The 21,675-nt window shown below is 41.2% G+C and overlaps 1 protein-coding gene across 9 annotated transcripts in view; it reads right to left on the bottom strand.

Annotated features, from left to right (window-relative positions):
• Positions 1-21,675, bottom strand: part of LOC110502275 (sorbin and SH3 domain-containing protein 1) — a 66,074-nt gene that overhangs the window by 22,489 nt on the left and 21,910 nt on the right. For 3 of the 9 annotated variants that reach the window (XM_036960642.1, XM_036960641.1, XM_036960650.1), the window contains exons 2-14: positions 18,810-18,852; positions 17,334-17,429; positions 16,526-16,642; positions 15,366-15,463; positions 14,887-15,031; positions 13,892-14,046; positions 13,426-13,486; positions 13,194-13,271; positions 11,469-11,504; positions 11,149-11,245; positions 9,692-9,806; positions 8,045-8,128; positions 630-679 (exon numbers count right to left, since the gene is read on the bottom strand). In XM_036960642.1, coding sequence (XP_036816537.1) covers positions 630-679; positions 8,045-8,128; positions 9,692-9,806; positions 11,149-11,245; positions 11,469-11,504; positions 13,194-13,271; positions 13,426-13,486; positions 13,892-14,046; positions 14,887-15,031; positions 15,366-15,463; positions 16,526-16,642; positions 17,334-17,367 — 1,070 coding nt within the window. In that variant the 5' untranslated portion in view covers positions 17,368-17,429; positions 18,810-18,852. The remainder of the gene's footprint in view (positions 1-629; positions 680-8,044; positions 8,129-9,691; positions 9,807-11,148; positions 11,246-11,468; positions 11,505-13,193; positions 13,272-13,425; positions 13,487-13,891; positions 14,047-14,886; positions 15,032-15,365; positions 15,464-16,525; positions 16,643-17,333; positions 17,430-18,809; positions 18,853-21,675) is intronic. The other 6 variants (XM_036960649.1, XM_036960648.1, XM_036960643.1 and 3 more) reach the window with 5 other exon arrangements.

Raw genomic sequence — 21,675 nt, forward strand, 5'->3', positions numbered from 1 at the left:
AATTTGCCATGGCTAGGGCTAGAATTCCTTACGTTTAATTCCAGAAACAAAATGAGCGCAAATAAATCTATGCTGACAAAAAAAAACAAAGAGATCGAAGTCGTAATGCTGCTGGTTTGCTTATTGATCGAACACCCACTTTCATACCAAAGTTATTCTTGCTATAAGATACAGGCTGGCTTCACACACCCACTCCGGGGAGATAACGGATAAAATGACGTAGCTGCAGGGTGGAATAGAGTGGAGTTCCCTGTCTCTCTCCACTCACAAATGTCATCCAGGTTTGACTCTGGGGCTGTTTGCTTTCAGCTTGAAATAAATCGCCATATAGTAGCCATATCCCCACCACCACTACCTCCCAAAACCTCTCCAGACAGAGGACACACTGTACTGGCAGCTTTTACACTCGTTAATAGGAACCTCTCTCTTTCGCTGTCCCCCCTCTCAGGAAGCAGCAGGAGTTTCCCCCCTTTCCCTAAAATGGGGAAATCTCCACAGGGTGTAAAAATGCTTAAAATCCCCTGCTGACAACACTCCTAAAAACGTGCCCTAAAACACAGACAAACACACATTTTTGGAATGGATAAGCACAAGACAGAAGCATAGAAGTAAGAGAAGCATGGACTTACTACTGCTGTAGTTCGGCGGGTGTTTCCAAGGGGCTGAAAGAGGGGGCACTCTGCAACAGACCAAACAAAGAAGTCATTGATAAATCCACAGGAAGGTCTCTTCCGACTAGAATAGAAGCAGGAGCATTAGCTGTGGTGACTGGCTCTCTTTTCTCTTTCTCGAAGTGTCTGTCTGAAGTGTCTCCAAAGCCTGGGATTGTTAGCTCTGCTGAACGAAGCTTTTACATGGAGGAGCAAGCGTGTGTTTTGGCACGCTTGCAAGTTGGAGAAAACAAGCGGCAGTGAGGGGGGGGGGGGGGGGGGGGTGGGCGTGCATCGGTTCAGGGGCGCCCATGCGGGGAGGGGGCTGTCACTAGGCTCAGCCAATGAGCTGGTGTCCCTCACAGAGGGCCTCTCTTCTGTCTGGTATTGAGTCACTATCATTACCACTGGACCAGACCAGGGGACAATTAACCAGCTGGTGGTGCAAGCAGGCCAAATTACACACACACACACAAATATCATCACAGTATGATGCTGATAACAACAATCCCAAAACACAATAAAAGCCTTTGAGAAACACAGTCAGAGGCATCACAATATCACACCAATGAAGTAAAACTGACACAATGCCATGTAGTATAAGCACAGGCCGACATACACAAACAAACAAGGAAAGGGTGAGTGAATACGTTTGTTTACAGGACTTTGCCGTGCGAGCTGACAAAACACATAGTTATCTAATTTGATGTTATTCTGGGGCGGTTCCTAAAACACAGAAGAGCCATTCGCTGGTGGGGCAGTACCCACTAGGCACTTTGAATGGTTAATTTTAGACCACTGTTTCTGTTGCTTTTCTCCAAGAGGACATCACAGAGTGTAAAAATAACAGACATGACAGGCAGGCTATGAATAAAAGCATAAGTGTTGTTTGCAAATAAGATTACACAATCCCAAGCGCCAGCCTGGCCCTTCTAAAAGCACCTCTCCCCCAACCATACATGTCCACCCCTGCCCCATCCCAAACAGATGACCATACCAGACCAGTAGCATACCGCGCGCACAAGCTCATTTCCCACAACATGCCTTCCCTCTGGTTGCCAGGGAAGGAGGATCATTAATAACCTTTCAAAATGAATGCCTATCTTTATAAGATCAGAATTCAGCCTGGCAGGTATATAGACTAATCTATTTATAAAGCCAAATGTTCCACAGGCGCCTTACCCCTTCTTCGAGAACATGCCACCGCCACTGAATGTATCTGTGCCTTTTCACTCTCTTGTCTTCCTATCCCTCTCTGTCTGACAGAACTGGGTTCAAAAACTTTTGGAAATAATTTCAAATACATTAGCTGGGCTCCATTGAGCTTGCCTGGCGTAATGGAGCCAATATAATAGTTGCAAATCTGCAAACCCCACACATCTGGCACTACAAGAAGGCTAAAGTAAACACTACAAGTATTTGAAAGACCATAAATAATATTTGAACTCAGGTCCGCTGACTGATCTCCCGGTCCCTCTCGACAGGGGATGAAATGGATGGTGTCCCCTGGTACTTGTGAGCAACTGAGCTGACACTACACTGCTCGGATGGAAAATAATCGTGACATAGGAGTGAGAGACTTATCTGAACTAAAGGAAGGGGGATCTCATTCTGATTATTTACAAGAGATCTACAAGCCTGAGGATTCCCAGCGATCTTCATTACATGTATGGGATATGTGTTTAGTGTATGTCAGGGGAAATAACAATTACAAGCTGAAAAGATGTCATGCAAAGGTTCACTCATATCCTTGGGGTGGAAAATATGATTTATCCTTCAATGTTAAACATTCCATATGAAGTGGGGCACAAAATAATATTACTAACGATGGAAAGTTCATATGCATGAACAATTGTCACTAGCATGCCAAGATCCCTGAAGTCAAACAAGGACTTCAGACAGATATTGCCGACATCTGATGTCTCTTTGTGTGCAATGTGTGTGGTTTCACTGGAAATGAAGGGACACGTAACATATTTAAAGCTGTTTACGAATCTAGGCGGATGAAGGTGCTGTGAATTCCTTTCTCTTGACCCGTCAGTGGAACACTGCGTTAACAACGTTTGCACATTTTCCAAACAGGTGTCTGTGATGACTTTGCTGCAAGGTGATATATATAGGCCAACATTGCAGGTTGGGGATCTGGGTGCTTTGTTTATTCACATTCAAAAATAGGAATCATGAGTGTAATGGGAGCCTTTCCCTTCCAAAAGTAAATGCTTATTTGTTTAGACAAGTTCTTATAACAAAAAAATCAGCTCCCCTAGCATGTTGTTACTGTTATAGCTATATCTTTATCCCCTCAGCACGAGTACTTAGAGATAAAGGTGAAGTCTATAACTGAGGTTAAATATGAAAACAATGAGCTGAGGGGATTATGGGTTACTTCCGGTCGAACATTAAAGTCACGGAGAGGTTCATAATGGGTGCGTCCCAAATGGCACCCTAGTCCCTATATAGTGCGCTACTTTTGACCAGGGCCGCCGTTTGGGATGCCCAGCCATTCAGTGTATGAATCCGTACAGAGACTGTGGTCAGAGTCCGACACTGTATTAATGACCACACATGCAGCTGCCCTCTCAGTGACAGCTTACGCCAGACAGACTAGTCACTGACGCAGTCACTCAGTCGGGACACAGAAGGCCAAAACTTTCTTCCTAACCATAGATACGTATGGTATTTTGCTTCCGTTTCACCTTGTATGTCCATGGAGCTGTGATTGAATGTGACTGTAATCATATGAATTTCGAGGCCTTTGACTGTGAGCTCGTGCATAAGTCGTGACCTTTGTGAAGTATTAATATGGTTGAAGTGATTAAACAAGAATGTCAATGCATCGATCTGGTTATGACCATGATTTTGGAGCGACAAGGATTGTGGTCATAAGACAATGCACTACAAGTATAACAGGTCAGAAAACCACTTTATCTATTGTTATCTATTGTTAGATACGCTGTCAAGAAACCATTAAGCTCTTGGACATAGGCAAAATAATAATAACAAAACAAATATATATATATATATATATATATACACAGAACCAATCAAAAGTTTGGCCACACCTACTCATTCAAGGGTTTTTCTTTATTTGTACTACTTTCTACATTGTAGAATAAGACATCAAAACTATGAAATAACACATATGGAATCATGTAGTAACCAAAAAAGTGTTAAACAAATCAAAATATATGTTATATTTGAGATTTGTCATTGAGGCAAAGTAGCCACCCTTTGCCTCGATGACAGCTTTGCACACTCTTGGCATTATCTCAAACAGCTTCACCTGGAATGCTTTTCCAACCGTCTTGAAGGAGTTCCCACATATGCTGAGCACTTGTTGGCTGCTTTTCCTTCACTCTGCGGTCCAACTCATCCCAAACCATCTCAATTGGGTTGAGGTTGGGTGATTGTGGAGACCAGGTCATCTGATGTAGCACTCCATCACTCTCCTTCTTGGTCAAATAGCCCTTACACAGCCGGGAGGTGTGTTGGGTCATTGTCCTGTTGAAAAACAAAAGATAGCACATTTGGACTCATCAGACCAAAGCACCGATTTCTACCAGTCTAATGTCCATTGTTCGTGTTTCTTGGCCCAAGCAAGTCTCTTCTTATTATTGGTGTCCTTTAGTAGTGGTTTCTTTGTGGCAATTTACCATGAAGGCCTGATTCACGCAGTCTCCTCTGAACAGTTGATGTTGAGATGTGTCTGTTACTTGAATTCTGTGATGCATTTATTTGGGCTGCAATTTCTGAGGCTGGTAACTCTAATGAACTTATCCTCTGCAGCAGAGGTAACTCTGGGTCTTCCTTTCCTGTGACGGTCCTCATGAGAGCCAGTTTGATCAGGCTTTTGCGACAGCACTTGAAGAAACTTTCAAAGTTTTTGGCATTTTCCGTATTGACTAACCTTCATGTCTTAAAGTAATGACGAACTGTCATTTCTCTTTGGATATGGACTTGGTATTTTACCAAATAGGGCTGTCTGCTGTATACCACCCCTACCTTGTAACAACACAACTGATTGGCTCAAACGCATTAAGAAGGAAATAAATTACACAGATTAACTTTTAATGAGTCACACTTGTTGAGAGAATGCCAAGAGTGTGCCAAGCTCTCGTCAAGGCGAAAGGTGGCTACTTTGAAGAATCTCAAATATAAAATATATTTTGATTTGTTGAACACTTTTTTGGTTACAACATGATTCTATATGTGTTATTTCATAGTTTTGATGTCTTCACTATTATTGTACAATGTATTAAAATAGTAAAAATGAAGAAAAACCTTTGAATGAGTAGGTGTGTACAAACTTTTTTACTGGTACTGTATATACTGTGAAAGAATACTCATGTTTCCTCCTGAGGTTGATCGTCATGTGTTACATGGACATACATGGAGTCTAGAGTCACTAGACCTTCGAAGAAGGAGTCATCATCCCATGAGCACTAAGAACTCATAGAGGTTACAAGCAGCCTGTAGAGTCACCATAACCAAGAAGAGATAAAGATATGCCAATCAAACCCCAATGTGCCGGGATGTCTAGCCCAACCCTTGAGGGTCAAATACTACACATACCAGGTGTAGCAGGAGCTTTGAGTTAGTCAGACATCAAATTGAGCTCATCTGGAAACCATCCTACTCAGAGGCCAAGTTTTTAGTACTACCCCCTCCTATTCCTAATATAACCAACCAGGAGTTGCAGGACAGGAGTTGCTGGAGTCTGAGTCAGACAATACTTTCCATGGATAACACTGACTTAAAGACAACGTTGGGAAGATGAGAGATTCTTAAGCCTGCCCTGTGTTCAGCTGACGTGAGAATATGATCTCATGTAGTCAGTGGTTCCGCATCATATGATCCAGGGTGTGGTTTCCAGGCAGACTCCGCTGCGGAGGTTGGCCCTGACTGACTTACAAAGCAGAAGGCAAGGAGACAGAACATCTGTTTGTGGGCAGCCAGTGAGTCTGAATACTTGTCTGGTGCCAACTGGAGCCCAAGGCACGTAGCCTAGCGGTATTTGTCAAGCTGCCTACTGTATATCAAACTTAGTATTCAACTTTGACAACATGCCCTCACTTGGAAAAGGAACTATAGTAAATACAGTGCATTCAGAAAGTATTGAGACCCATTTGACCTTTACCAGATTTTGCTAGGTTACAGCTTTATTCTAAAATGTATTAAATTAAATGTTTTCCTCATCAATCTACACACAATACCCCATAATGACAAAGCGAAAACAGGTTTTTAGACATTTTTGCAAATGTATTAAAAATAAAACACAGAAATACCTTATTTACATAAGTATTCAAACGCTTTGCTATGAGACTCAAAATTGAGCTCAGGTGCATCCTGTTTACATTGATCGTCCTCGAGATGTTTCTACAACTTGATTGGAGTCCACCTGTGGTAAATTCAATTGATTGGACATGATTTGGAAAGGCACACACCTGTCTATATAAGGTCTCACAGTTGACAGTGCATGTCAGAGCAAAAACCAAGCCACGAGGTCAAAGAAATTGTCCGTAGAGCTCCGAGACAGGTGTGGTAGGGTACCAAGAAGGGTACCAAAAAATGAATCAAAGAACACAGTGGCCTCCATCATTCTTAAATGGAAGAAGTTTGTAACCACCAAGACTCTTCCTAGAGCTGGCCGCCCAGCCAAACTGAGCAATCGGGGAGAAGGGCCTTGGTCAGGGAGGTGACCAAGAAGCCGCTGGTCACTCTGACAGAGCTCCAGAGAAGCATGATGGTGGCAGCATCATGCTGTGGGGATGTTTTTCAGCGGCAGGGACTGGGAGACCAGTTAGGATTGAGGGAAAGATGAACGGTGCAAAGTACAGAGAGATCCTTGATGAAAACCTGCTCTAGAGCGCTCAGGACCTCAGACTGGGGTGAAGATTCACCTTCCAACAGGACAACGACCCTAAGCACACAGCCAACACAATGCAGGAGTGGCTTCGGGACAAGTCTCTGAATGTCCTCGAATAGCCAAGCCAGAGCCCAGACATTAACCCGATCGAACATCCCTGGAGAGACCTGAAAATAGCTGTGCAGCGACGCTCCCCATCCAACCTGACAGAGCTTGAGTGGATCTGCAGAGAAGAATGGGTGTGCCAAGCTTCATCCCCAATAATACTTTTTTAGAATAAGGCTGTAACGTAACAAAACGGAGGAAAGGTCAAGAGGTCTGAATACTTTCCGAATGCACTGTAAACCAGACTAGACAGCACTCCTTGATTCAATAAGGCCTGTCATGTAATGATTGTGTGGGCACTGTAATACTCTTTTCACACTACCGGGTTGAGCCAAGCAGAGCCAAGCTGTATTGTGCTGGCCTGGTTTTATCTACTATAGTTGTCAGAGACTCTAATGGAAATGACCACGTGAAAGGAAAATATCTGAGCCAGCACAATACGGTTCGTGTCAGCATGAATGTGTGAAAAGGGTATAACAGTCTTGAACTAAAGTATTACCCACAGTTGAATCACCTTGCCCAGTCCCGCTGGGGTATGCTATGTGTCCTCATTTGCAGGGTGCCCATAAATGCTACAACAAAAAGAGTTCCACATGGGTGCTGAGTTAATGACATGGCACAGGCGGCATGGTGCCAGTGTTGGCATAGCCTTGAGGATCCTGTTGTAAGGGACAAAATGCAACGATGGCCAACTGCACCGACAACAGCTGTAGCATTCATCAATTATTCTTTATCATCATAGACAGTAGCAGTAGGACACCTAACCCAAATTGGGTATATAATTAGCCTAACATATGGTCAATGTTCAAAAATGTAAATCATCTAATGACCGGACAGGAGACACTTCTACTGTAGTTCGCCATACAATGCTCAGCTGCCAGCATAGTTAATATAGCTAAGTTACAATCCAAACACAGCAAGCCTCACAGATGAAGAACAGTCACCAAGATACACAGCATGGAAGGGGATTTTTAAAAATATAAGACAGCACACTTCCAGGGGTTATTGAAGTAGAGAGATGGAGTTGGTATTCAATGAATAAAACGTGCCAAATTAAAATAACTAGCAATGATAGCATAACAAAACAATTAACTGCATTTCGTTGCCACAGACCCACTCCCGACTGATAGTAGAAAGAAAAACACAACAATGGGTTGTATATACAATGATAGAGCTATATCTAGAGTTGATTGACTACCTAGAGCTGGGAAAAGAGATAGCAGGCAATAACTCAAGGTAAAGGCTCCATTACGCAGGTTTTTAGGAGGGGATAACGTTTTGGTTAATGTTGAGTCAAGGTTTGCAAAAGTTGTTGGAGTAGTCCTTACAGACAGACATAGTTTGTTTAGGCATTTAAACATGGATGTTATTACCACATTGCATTGTTTAAATACACCGTCGCTTCAAGACTGTGACCACTTACCGCTTCATCAAAATCCATCTCTGAAAAGAATCTATACCAAGGCTCATTCTCTAAATGCACATCTTCTGGACTTATGTCCTGAGTCTACAGGGCCATGGCAACAAGGAAAAGAGGAGAAAGACAAAGAGAAGACAGTTCAGACAGCACATCGTTTACAGACAGGCAATGAGGCTATGACACATTCTTGAGGTGATCCAGACAACATTCCCGACATAATGAATTTCTAAACAAGAGTTCACAATCAGAAATAATTCCTAAAGATTTGTCTTTATGTGCCCGGTGAATTATCCAAGGTGATAAAAAAGAAGGACATTTTGGAATTAGGATCATATACTTGAGGATCTTGTTCTCTCTAATTAGGATCTTGTTCTCGAATGTATAAAGACATAGAAGGCACATAACATGTGACTTCAACAAATAATATGAAGCAGTCAGCTGAATCGTACTCAACTGTAGTGTGCAGTGTGTGCATACGTGTAAGAGAAGATAAGCAGGTGTAATACTACATATTTTGATGGGTCCCATCTGCTTTTGTATTTTTATTTGTGAAATAGTCTTATTTTACTTATTCTAAATGTCAATATAAATAGTCTACTAGCATGTCAATTTGATTTCGATTTGTTCACATCAATCATTGAGCCACAATGGCAATGAGAAAGACAAGAATGGACAGAACTACAGCTACAGTATAATAGGCTAAATGAAAGTAAGAGACCGTGTAGCCTGCCGCTAATGCTGCCAGGAACCTGACACAGAACCACTGACCATGGTCTGTAATTACAGAGACTGTCACGTCACATGCAGTGTCTGTCTGACCACGATGGACAGCATGAACAAGGCCCTGTTCCCTACTGTTCAGTATATGGTGCCACTGGGATTGGTCCAGAACCGCATCATAACCCTTAATAGCTTACCATAAAATACAAAACAATGATTGCATTATGATATAATCAAATAACTATTCTACTGTAGAGGAGATGCAACTCTATTCTATTCTGTATGAGCCACACAAAGAGGCTGTCAGCTTAAACAATATATGCAGCATTTATTTAAAGGCCTACTCCTTAATGAATCTCACAAGGCATTTCTAAGTGATACTCTTTAAGAATCAATGGTTGCATGCCATTGAAAATGACTGTAAATATCACAGTGGGCCTTTAATTCCTCTTTGATGGAGTTGATTCTATAATTTCAATTGAAACCTGGTAGTGCACACTGTATTGGGACAATGATCTACCTACCGGTATTCATGTTGTCAAATGTAATGAAAAAAGAGACCCCACAAGGACATTTCCTGATGTCACAATATCCATTGCATTATTTATTTTTACAGGCATTTGTCCGACTCCTTTCCCATCAAATTCAAGCCAATTCAAGCCGTTGGTTGAAACACTGCAAGACAATAGCCATGGCTTGAAAGTGATACCTCCACACCGCCAGATAGGTCATCTGTCATTGTAATAGGATCCCCCTTTAGGAATGTTGTACACATGGAAATTCAGTCTATACATACGTTGCCTACTAGAGCTGCCCTAGTTAGTGAAGCAGCCACCCTAAGCTCTTAGAGGGAAACAGCTTACACAACATGCGTAGTGTAGAGACTGCAGAGGCAAACACAGAAACACACACGTGGCACGGCTGTCGTACCTTTCTCTCCAGTTTCAGCACCGATGATTTTCCCGGCTCGTACTCAAAGATGCTTTTGGGCTCGGCACGGTACTTCCTGGTGTCTACCTTTTTGTCAGGGGGCTCCCACTCGTTCCTGCAGGAGGGAGGGGAGAGCAAATCCCTATCAAGTCAAGCAGTCTCCATGGCAACCGGCGGGGGCTATTTTTTTGGGTGACAGCTCTATTATCAACAGCGTTTTCCCATACAGTAAAGCTCATGCCCCTCCCACTCCCCATCTCTTTTTCCATGTCGTTCTCTCTCGTTCTCGCTCTCTCCATCAGAGCTGTCTTATTCTTTTTTATATAAATAATAAAATATACAGTCATGTCAAGGCATGAATCAAGTCATGCTAGCTAAGTAGACTGAACCAAAGAACCTAGCTGCATTTCCTGAGAGAATACACCACAAGGTGTGGTCAATTTGATCTGCTTCAGGATATAGAATTCCACAATGGTTCCTTTGGTTCCACCTTGGTTCCACTATGATTCCACTGGGAATAAGCAGACTAAAACAATTGGGACTAGTGTTGCATTGAATATTTTTACGTAAGTTTGAAACACATGCTTTCTATTACACCCGTTAGTCACGGATCAAACAGCCTATTGTAGTGGGAAAATCCAGGTATTTCATCAAAAGTTATACTTGTAAAAACAAGTACAAAGAGCAGAGAGTAATTACTCTCAAAGAGCAGAGAGTAATTCACAAGCGGTCAAAAAACTCAAATGCGGCCCTCAGAAGGTTCAAACGCTAGAGGTACAGTAACTAGAAGAAACATGTACACACCAAGGAAGGCGCTAGAGCCAACCAGGCACGCCGTCCTCAGCTTCCGTGCGCAACAGTTTATCCTCTATCACCTGTCTTTCTTCATTAATTAATCACTCATTCCTCCACACGCCTAGGAGAGGGGATGTTCTTTGTCAGGGCTAACATTAAGGGGAGAGGTGAGAAGGCTGTTTAGTCACACCTAGTATGACAACAAGCACCTGAGGTAGTAGAGGTCAGAGAGGACCTAACTGGAGGTTACCATGGTTACCGTGATTCAATGCCAGAGGTGAGGAACAGCTGTACTGCTCTGTACTCGTCTACTTCTAATTCCTATAAAAAATAAAAAATAAATAATCTAATATAAACACAACATTTGAATCTTTGACAAGCATGTGTTCAAGTGTGTCAGTTACATGTTACGTGGTGTGTGAACACTGTACCTCATTAAATATTCACTATCACACCAAACATTAATATAATCGTATACCTCTTACTGTATCTCATTACAGTCCCTCACGTAAAAGTGCTACCAAAAATGCATCCCCTTGTGAACTGCTCTGCAGAGGCAATGAATATATTATGAAGAGTGAGTTCAATGGGTTAAAAGGTTGTCGCAGATACACTATACTACTATCCATGTTAAAGGGAAGCAGCAATAGAAAAGGACTTACCTTTTGGAAGGTTTGAGGGAAGAGGACCGGGTTGGCACAGGCATAGACAACCTATGGTCAACTTCAGCAGCACTTTTTGACCGTGGGACCCCTTTCACTGAAAATAAACACACGAGAACAACAGATACGGCTGTGAAAGCAGCCTGTAATGTTTAGCTTAAACTTAAATAAACTGAAATCTCTTGTCAGTGATGAAAGTGTCTACTGTACAATTTGATTGTACAGTAAATGTAAAAATCCAAAGATCATGCTATTGAGATCACAATATAGATATCATATTAATTTCTCAATCTATGAGAATGACAATTGAAGAAACTCACCATCTTCCACAAAACCGTAGGGGGAGGGACCATCATCTGAAAGAAAGAGAAAAAAAACGTTATTATTTATCGACTATAAACATGTACTTACTAACATACACAAGGTCAATCCACTGGCAGTTCCACTTGTATAGGGTCTAAGCTATGCAATGTTAATCAAGGGTGACCCAATCTATTGTCTGTTAAATTAGCTTGTTATAGTGGTGCTACATATGTAGACACTCAGTATAACCAGTAGAGGTCACTTTGGTAGCAGCCGTGCCACACTATAATAACTGCTTATTATAGGACCGAGATTGGGAAACCCTGCCCTAACGCACGTTCTAAGTTATATAGAACAGAAGTGTGATTAAGAATAAAAATAGTATAAAAAATGTACATTTTTTTTGGGGGGGGGGATTACAGACCAAAAAGGCACGTTATAGTAATAACATGCATCCACAACAATAGCCTTCCTGGAGGTGCCATATTTTTATTATAAACATCTAATCACGATTAAAACTAATTCTCAAATTCAAATACATTATGTTGATATATACTGTATGTATTTCAGCTGTAACGCAGGGTATAGCCAGAACCTTATATCACATTTAAGGCTATAAGACCCTTCATAAGGCTCTTCAAAGGGCACAGTAAGTATCTCTTCCTCTTCTTTAATTGCCCAGTACAGTGTGTCCTTTATTGCATTAGTTCAGACATTATATTTCTTCAAATACACTGTAAATAGAGTCCTTTTCATAGGTTGTGTCAGTCAAAACCCTTTGGAAGAAGCATTACTTCTCTAAAAATGGATCCAATCGATTAACATCCTCATGAATAAGTAATGCTCTTCTTGGAAATCTCGGAATAGTCTACACATTTCGTACAAACCTTCTTCGATCAACTGTTTGATTTATTGCTCAATTGATTGATCGATTCAGTGAATAACTAGACATATCAGCTTGCCTGGAAGCAGACATGAGCAGAAACAAAGGGAAAGGAAGTAGATCTATACACAGTACACACTGTACAAAACGGCATGCGCAAGGGCAGTTATGATTTAAAAACAACTGTCAACTGTTAGATAGATAGTACGAACAGACAACTGTTAAATAGTACAAACGGCTAAATAACTATTATTTCAGTGTGTCAATGCAGAGTAACTGAATACACATACGCACACAAATAGAGCGTTTTTACACCGACTAAACCGATTTAAACTAGTCTAGTGTAAAAAAGGCTAACAATATACTGTAGATGGAACACAGGCCGTGTGGTCTACTACTGCCTGGACAGGACATACAAAGCCTCTCTGTCGAGCTTGTTTGTTGCAATCCATGCACTTGAGCACCATCTAGTGGCTCAAAACTAGCTACAGTACTGCATCTTTTGTTAAGGAAGAACTTGGGACTTGCCAGGAAATGTCTGTACATAAATATATACATTTTAAAACATGAGCAGAGCGTCCAATCCATTGTGTATGGATTAGTTCATGCGAAATGTTATGCTTTGCATTCGTGCTAAATATCAAACAGTTAAAGTGAATTCGCAGTGTAGTTTTCTATTAGTCTCACTCGTAGTTTCGCTAAGCAATCAAGTGCTCAATTTACTGACCCACTTTCAATTCTATCAAGGCAACGGTAAGTAACAAAAGGAGAGTCAAATGCAGTAATAAGATCATTATAGAGAAGGAATTATACATGATTAGTAAAGTCAGGAAGTGGAGCCATGATTGCAATTGGGTACCTGTGGTTTTCATCTGTCTAGGATCATAGAATTCAGGGAATATGTAGGTGGGGCGGTATGGGTTTTCCTCAACAGGTTCTGAGCGAGGCGACGGAGACACAAAACACACACAGCGTGACAGCAATAAACACACTCGGAGAACTCACAAAGACAACGGCTTGACAGAAACAACTGATATCAAGTCAAACACACACGGGAACGGTGAGTTTGATTTTCATGATGATCCCCTTACCTGGAATTCGGTGTATTTGTTTAAACATGTTCTTGTACCAGTCCTTGGACTTATCTGTGTTCTGAAAAGAACATAGTCATGGTTTTTGCCATATCTCAAAAATAAACAGGGGTTATGACAAATATATGGGTAAGAGTGGATTGGCGATTGGTGGTCAGGCATATTGATTTTCAACACTGTACTCCAATAGCTGTAGGAAGTAGGGGTGCTGATAAATCAGAATTTTTTAAAAATATAAAAAAATATCACAAAAGTACTATACTGGGCCTTTATTACTCCTGTATGAGCGGACCAAAATAGCCATCAGCAGCACGGGTAGAACCCCCCCCCCCCCAGCCCTAAACATCTTCCTGTGGCCATGTGTACTCCTCAGCATCAAATTAAAAATGCCCTGTGAAGATTATTTTCAAAAGGCACAAAGTAGATTACAATGTTTTTGGGCCTGTACATAGGTTTGTGTTCTTACCCGTACTGGCAGGTTGGGCTGGTTCAGTGGGCCCAAGACAGGGGATTGTGAGAACCTCATCCTCTTGCCATCCATATCTGGGTGTTGGCTCTGTTCTCTCTCTGCCCCAACTACAGGTCCTGGATCAGACAATTTGTCCCTCTCTGGGGTGGGGTCTGAAAAAGCCAACATTGCTGTGTCAAAGGGAAGAGAAGCTGGGTTCTACTAGTCAAAATGTGTTTCCCTTGATGAGTAGATGCACTGTACTATAGGTCTACATAAATGGTGGCCAACCGGTTTACCCCATATAATCCACAAGCATACTATGCAAATGATATACAGTCATTTCAATGGTGAAACATGATTATGAACAGATTACCTACAAAAACCACGGCAATGAAAATACTTAGTTTGAGATACCAAATTATATATCAAAGTAATTGATCAATAAGATATCATTGAGTACTCTCCATCCGTGAGGTTAAAAAAAATCCAATATCTCAGAGCAGGGGCATGAAACGTTGGCGCATTGGGCCGACATGAGGCTGATGGCAAACATATTCAGCATGCTGTGCCAATATTCAGCATGCTGTGCCAATATTCAGCATGCTTGCCAATATTCAGCATGCTGTGCCAATATTCAGCATGCTGTGCCAATATTCAGCATGCTGTGTCAATATTCAGCATGCTGTGCCAATATTCAGCATGCTGTGTCGACTGCAAAAAGCATCCCTGACACACGAATGCACAAAAAAACAATGCAGCAATGTCTGACGACTAAACAGATATTGATAACAAAACTGCTATTGGCGCACAAAGTGAAGGACACTGAAGCATTGTTGTACCTGATTGATCTGATGTTCCATACTTTTGAGTTATTTAAAAAAGCTTTCAGTGTCGGAACTTTCCATTTAAACAGATCAATGGAGTCCATACTTCACCGTGTGGTCAACAGTTGGCATGGCAATTTCACCCATAACCCACATACAGTACTACCCAGAATCAGAAGTGCTTACCTCTGTTGTGTTGTAGCAGAACTATGGTTGGGTTGACCGTTTTGGTGGTGGATGGGTAGGCAGAGGGAGCCTTTGTCGATGTAATATGGTTCTGAATGTCAAAGGCAAGAAACTGGCGTTCTTCTGTGCTCACAGGAGAACTTCCCTGGTAATAAGTGAATAAAACACGTAAGTGATGCTGTTCATCTTTATTAATGAAATTGTAAGTGATGCTGTTCCTCTCTTACAAAAGTTTTGAACAACAAAAATAAACGAAGTAAAAGGCCTTAAGGTTGCATATTAATAAATTCTGGTTTTGCAAAGAAATAATAACTTCAATTGACTCGCTACAGCAAAAATACACCAAATATAGCTATTTCTATCACAGTTAAATCTGGTTTTAATCACATTAAACAAGCATAGCATTATCCAATTTACAGTATTATCCCATAAATAGGGGAAATTAACAACAGCTTATTCAATGATTAGATAATACATACCTGGGGTTGAGTTCTGTTGATGTCTGTGATGTCGTGGAAGCATCCCTCAGCCAATCCTGTTAGAGAGCTGTCTCCATTGATCTGGCCGATCCAACTACCTGAAATTATCCCAAAACAATCTCATTTTGGCCAGCGAATAGCAGTGCAAGACGATCCTCTCAGAAACCTAACAATACTGAAAGATACACAAACTACTGTACTCTTGGCAATATTTGTCTTTTGGCGATGAACCTGTTTCAGAGATTAACACCACCAACTACAAACAGGAAACAATTAATCCTCAATTAAATAAATCACTGGATAATCCTGCGGGGACAAAAAGCTTCCCATAGTGCTTTTCCCCTACATAGATGCTAATATCCCCATGGATAAATAAAATAATGATTCTCCCACAATCTGTGAACTTTGTTATCAGAACAAGGCGCCTATTCAGTGGTCTGTAAAGGCCGTTTGTTCCAATGGCCTTTATATTCAGGATCGCAAATAAAGCATCTCCCCAAAAGCCTTGGCCAGTCTCCAGCCCAGTTCTAACATGCTGAACGCAACAAACAAGTCCACAGTCAAGGCCCTGGTTCCAAAGTGCAGTGTGGGTAGGTCCGAACAAAAGAGGTCTTTGACGAAACACATGGAAATATGAGCAATCATGGTCAATGATTCTGTGTTGTGCTGGGCAACCAAATATAAATACACTAAAATGTGTCAAGTTCTCACTTTTAATATCAAAACATACTGAAATATGTGTATAAGTGAGCCCAGCGGAACTTCATGAAGTATATAAAACATTTGAAGACTTCTATGAACAGAAAAGCTTGTGAATACAGTGCATTCTTCTCCATATCCATCAATATCACTATGGAAAACAAATGACTAAATAGTCATTAAAGTTAGTGATTCATACTATGACATAATCAATATATTACAATATGCTATTTTGTTAACGGGAACATTTCCTTCGACTTTTAAATAGTTTGTCTCATCAGCTATTTCTCCAGCTAGACATCAGCTCTCTAACCTGACCACTTTCACAGAGCGATGCTAGCGTATCACTCGACTCTGTATTAGAAAGAAAACTCAACATAATATCAGAGATATTAGATATAATGCACATATGATGTAATATCTAAGACTTGAGAGCAGCTGTAGCATTCTGTTTGACTTACTTGGTGCTGTTTCGACGTTGGGATCTTTACTGACGCAGTCCTCGTCGTCTATGTGTACCAGAGTGGCCCTCAGAGTCACGACCCCCTTCCCTTTACACACTCTTGTAGGGTCCAGCTCTATAGACAGATAGACAGGTATTCGCAAGGATGTTACCACTAGATTGACTTACATTGGATGCCCATAGTCACTCATTCTTCAATGCCAAAATGTGTGAGACAACCTCACAATTCTACAGTCTGTTTGAATCTATTCTCAGTAAGCTTCAAATCACACAGCTCTATTGCCTCAGGTCCTGAGGGAATCCATGTTACCTCAAATCCCCAAATTATAAAAAATAGAATGTAAATGTCAAATCCAGACCAACACTAATACTCCCCACATCCATATCATTAATTATAATGCTAACACCATCAGTCTGTCATTATATCCAATTAGTACAGCGGTGGCGCAGCGGTTTAAGGTACTGCATCTCAGTGCTAGCGGTGTCACTACAGACACCCTGGTTCGATTCCAGGCTGTATCACAACCGGCCGTGATTGGGAGTCCCATAGGGCGATGCACAATTGGCCCAGCGGAGTCCGGGTTTGGCCGGTGTCGGCCGTCATTGTAAATACGAATTTGTTCTTAACTGACTTGCCTAGTTATATAAAAGTGAAAAAGAGACACTGTATAGTAGCTTACAGTTGTTTAAAGTGAAGGCACATCGTTAGCAAGTGAGTATTGAAAGGATCCTAGAGTACAGGCTGATGAAAGATAAATGAGACGGAGGATTGGAGGGGTGGAGGAGGAGTTAATGAGTGTGTTCACCTGCAGCCGGAATTAGGTCAGGAGAGCCTTTCATGCTTGTCAGAGGGGTGATTCTGACTGCAGACAAACAGCAAGGACCTGAGGAGACCGGAGGAACTACCAAAACAACAGACAGTGTACAGGTGGGGACAAATTGTGAAAAGTGAACAGGGGGAATAGTATACAGTTGCATTGACATGGAGGGGTGTTAAGTGTATTATTGTCAAAATCAAGGTAGCCCTTTCCTGCAGTCAATGACCAAAAGTGCCCTCTTTGGCCTCATGGGTGGAATGTTATTAATATTTTTCATAATTTCATAATTAAAAAATATTATTTCAAAAAACCTAATGAAAATCCGGTGTCTCTGTCTCAAACAGTTTTGTTATATTTCAATTCAATCTTTTGTGATGTATATAAAGTGTAATATTGGGAACTTAAAATATAATACACTTCAACTCGATATCTGCCATTGTACTGTACAGGTGTCTTCTTTTTTAAAGCCCATAACCATATACGTGAGGTGTATACTTTGTTTCAAAGTAGATTTGTTTAAGACTACCAAGAATCACTCTGTGTGACCCTGATTTAACTCACTGCAGTAAAAGGTTAACAAGAGAGAAGCCGTCCCCTCTCACACCCCCTCCATTCGATCCCTGGGTGTAAACAAATGTATTTACCTGAACCTCACCAAGTATGGGGTAAGCCAAATAGTAAACCCCTGTCTTTCTGTATTATACAACAGATTTGAGGGAATTTGGGGCCGATGAGCATTGCAATACTTAACATTGTAGACATTGTAGACAGTTATTACATACACATCATCCTCATGAAAGAAAAAAACACCCATAATTTGAGACAAATAACATCGAGGTGAAGTGGAGCTGGAAGACAGATTGCAGAAAGTAGCAGATCGCTGTAACAATGACCTTTGGAAACATAAAGGACAGTGGACCACTGTACTTTTGACTACAGAGAACAGAGCTACAAGTGTACAGTAACAAATGTTACGGACAATTGTTGTTTAACTATTTAAAATGATGTGTAGGCTACATCACATACAGAATGGTGATGAAATCTTACATCTTACCATGTAACTTTCCCTCAGATGAGTAGACAGCATTTGTGTGCCCCCTTCCCCTAAACTGCCAATGCCATAAATGCATGCCATCTCTAACGCCGCCCACTCTAACATATGTATGTTAGCCCTCCCTCATAAAATAGCACTTTTGTTGTTGTTCATTGCTTTTGCTTGTTTCTCAATGCTTAGTTGATTGACTAGAATGTATGGTTAGTGGTGTAACAATACGATAGGCATATTTCTGGTGTGCTGCTTCAATTATCAAAATTAGCTTGATCATTACACTCAACCAAATGAACAGGCATTGTGATCAAAGGTAGGATTGAAGACCCTAAACATCACTAAAGCCTTCTGGGACCACAGAACTGAGCTATGCAGTATAATGAGAGATATGAGAAAAATAAGGGGATGAAACTTACTGTAGGATTGTTCAAATCTCACACTGCCCTCTGTTGGTCAGCCCTGGAACAAAAGAAAGTCAGAGTTACTGTAGAGGAAAGCAGATTTGAGCAAAATACATTAATTTACAGCATAGTAGTCCGTTTTTTTATGGGCCATCATGGGAGACCAGGAAGTTTGAGCAGCAGTTTGTTTCTAGGCAGGAATAGGCTGGGATATAGTCGAAACTGACAGTAATCAGGGATGGCGGAAAATACTTCTTTTGACAGGGGATGTGGGACCTCTTATTTGCGCACGCACAATTTATTTATGAGCATAATAGTAAAGGCATGTCATTTAGCTGTAAATGTATTACCTTTAAATATGGTATGAACACAGCCAGGCATGATGTTTTCATCTGATTGTCAAGCGAATCACTTAAAAAAATAGGCTACCTGTGCACGTTTGATCTACTCTATGGTCATGTTACCCTGCTCAGAAGTTGCATGCATCTGACAGATCGCTATAACATACTGTATGATGTGGTTAGCTGATACGTAAAAATACCTATCCAGGTGTTGTAAGTATCTTGGCATGCGTCAAAGGAAAGGGCAGAGGAAAGCGCATTATAATTGACGTGTCCACTGATGTCCGCAGGCGTCACGGTCCTGGCCAGTCATCTTTGCCTACTCAGGCTACTGTTACCTCTATTCCTGATATTTTTCTGCATATAATTTCCAACATTTGGTAGGCTATTTGTTAGCCAACTTCTCTATCATTAGATAGGCCTACATGCATCTTCTCTTCTGTCATTACCTGAAGACTTAGTAATTTGGAGGCCACAGGCAGAGGCCAGTCTTCAAAAAATAGGTTACCTTTGCACGTTCATCCAAAAAATTCCAGCATTCAAACAGTCCACTGTGCACCCGCCAACTTTCCTTCAATTCACAAGTGGCTGAAACTATCTCAACAGAGAAAGCATCCAAGCAGCGAAACAGCGCCCCTCTGTTTAACTAAATGTAGCCCATGTATCTGATGCTGTCTGGAGAAAAAAAGAGTATGACGTACCACTCTTTTTGGCCAGACAGCATTAGATACATGGTACACATACACCGCATTCGTAAAGTATTCATACCACTTCACTTTTTTACACATTTTGTTACGTTATAGCTTTATTCTAAAATGTATTAAACGAAATGTTTTCCTCATCAATCTACACATAATACCCCATAATGACAAAGCAAAAACAGTTTTTTAGAAATGTGCAATATGTGCCATGTAAGAAAGCTAACGTTTAAGTTCCTTGCTCAGAACATAGGAACATATGAGAGCTGGTGGTTCCTTTTAACATGAGTCTTCAATATTTCCAGTTAAGAAGTTTTAGGTTGTAGTTATTATAGGAATTACAGGACTATTTCCCTCTATACCATTTGTATTTCATTAACCTTTGACTATTGGATGTTCTTATAGGCACTTTAGTATTGCCAGTGTAACAGTATAGCTTCCGTCCCTCTCCTCGCTCCTACCTGGGCTCGAACCAGGAACACAACGACAACAGCCACCCTCGAAGCAGCGTTACCCATGCAGAGCAAGGGGAACAACCACTCCAAGTCTCAGAGCGAGTGACGTTTGAAACGCTATTAGCGCGCACCCCGCTAACTAGCTAGCCATTTCACATCGGTTACACCAGCCTCATCTCGGGAGTTGATAGGCTTGAAGTCATAAACAGCTGCTGGCAAATGCACGAAAGTGCTGTTTGAATGAATGCTTACGAGCCTGCTGGTGCCTACCACCGCTCAGTCAGACTGCTCTATCAAATCATAGACTTAGTTATAAAATAATAACACACAGAAATACGAGCCTTAGGTCATTAATATGGCCGAATCAGGAAATTATTATCTCGAAAACAAGACGTTTATTCTTTCAGTGAAAGACGGAACTGTTACGGATTTTATCTAACGGGTGGCATCAATTAGTCTAAATATTCCTGTTACATTGCACAACCTTCAATGTTATGTCATAATTACGTAAAATTCTGGCAAATTAGGCGGCCCAAACTGTTGCATATACACTGACTCTGCGTGCAACGAACGCAAGAGAAGTGACACAATTTCACCTGGCTAATATTGCCTGCTAACCTGGAATTATTTTAGCTAAATATGCAGGTTTAAAAATATATACTTCTGTGTATTGATTTTAAGAAAGGCATTGATGTTTATGGTTAGGTACACATTGGAGCAACGATACGCACTGCATCGATTATATGCAACGCAGGACACGCTAGATAAACTAGTGATATCATCAACCATGTGTAGTTAACTAGTGATTATGATTGATTGATTGATTGTTTTTTATAAGATAAGTTTAATGCTAGCTAGCAACTTACCTTGGATTACTGCATTCGCGTAATAGGCAGTCTCCCCGTGGAGTGCAATATAATCAGGTGGTTAGAGCGCTGGACTAGTTAACTGTAAGGTTGCAAGATTGAATCCCCCGAGCTGACAAGGTAAAAATATGTTGTTCTGCCCCTGAACGAGGCAGTTAACCCACCGTACCTAGGCCGTCATTGAAAATAAGAATGTGTTCTTAACTGACTTGCCTAGTTAAATAAAGATTAAATAAAGGTGTAAAAAAATTACTTGAAATCGGCCCTAATTAATCGGTCATTCCGATTAATCGGTCGACCTCTACACTCTACCATAAAGGCCTGATTGGTGGTGTGCTACAGAGATGGTTGTCCTTCTGGAAGATTCTCCCATTTCCACAGAGGAACTTATGGTTAAAAGCCAAAGAACCCTTATTCGGCACTATATAGAAGAAAAACAATGTGTGTAGAAAGAGAGGAGAGGGAGAACAGAACATATGTTAATCTGAGCTGCATCAGTGGAGCATGCAGGAACAAGGCCA

This window comes from Oncorhynchus mykiss, chromosome 23, assembly GCF_013265735.2.
Source record: "Oncorhynchus mykiss isolate Arlee chromosome 23, USDA_OmykA_1.1, whole genome shotgun sequence".
Classification (NCBI taxonomy): Eukaryota; Metazoa; Chordata; class Actinopteri; order Salmoniformes; family Salmonidae; genus Oncorhynchus; species Oncorhynchus mykiss.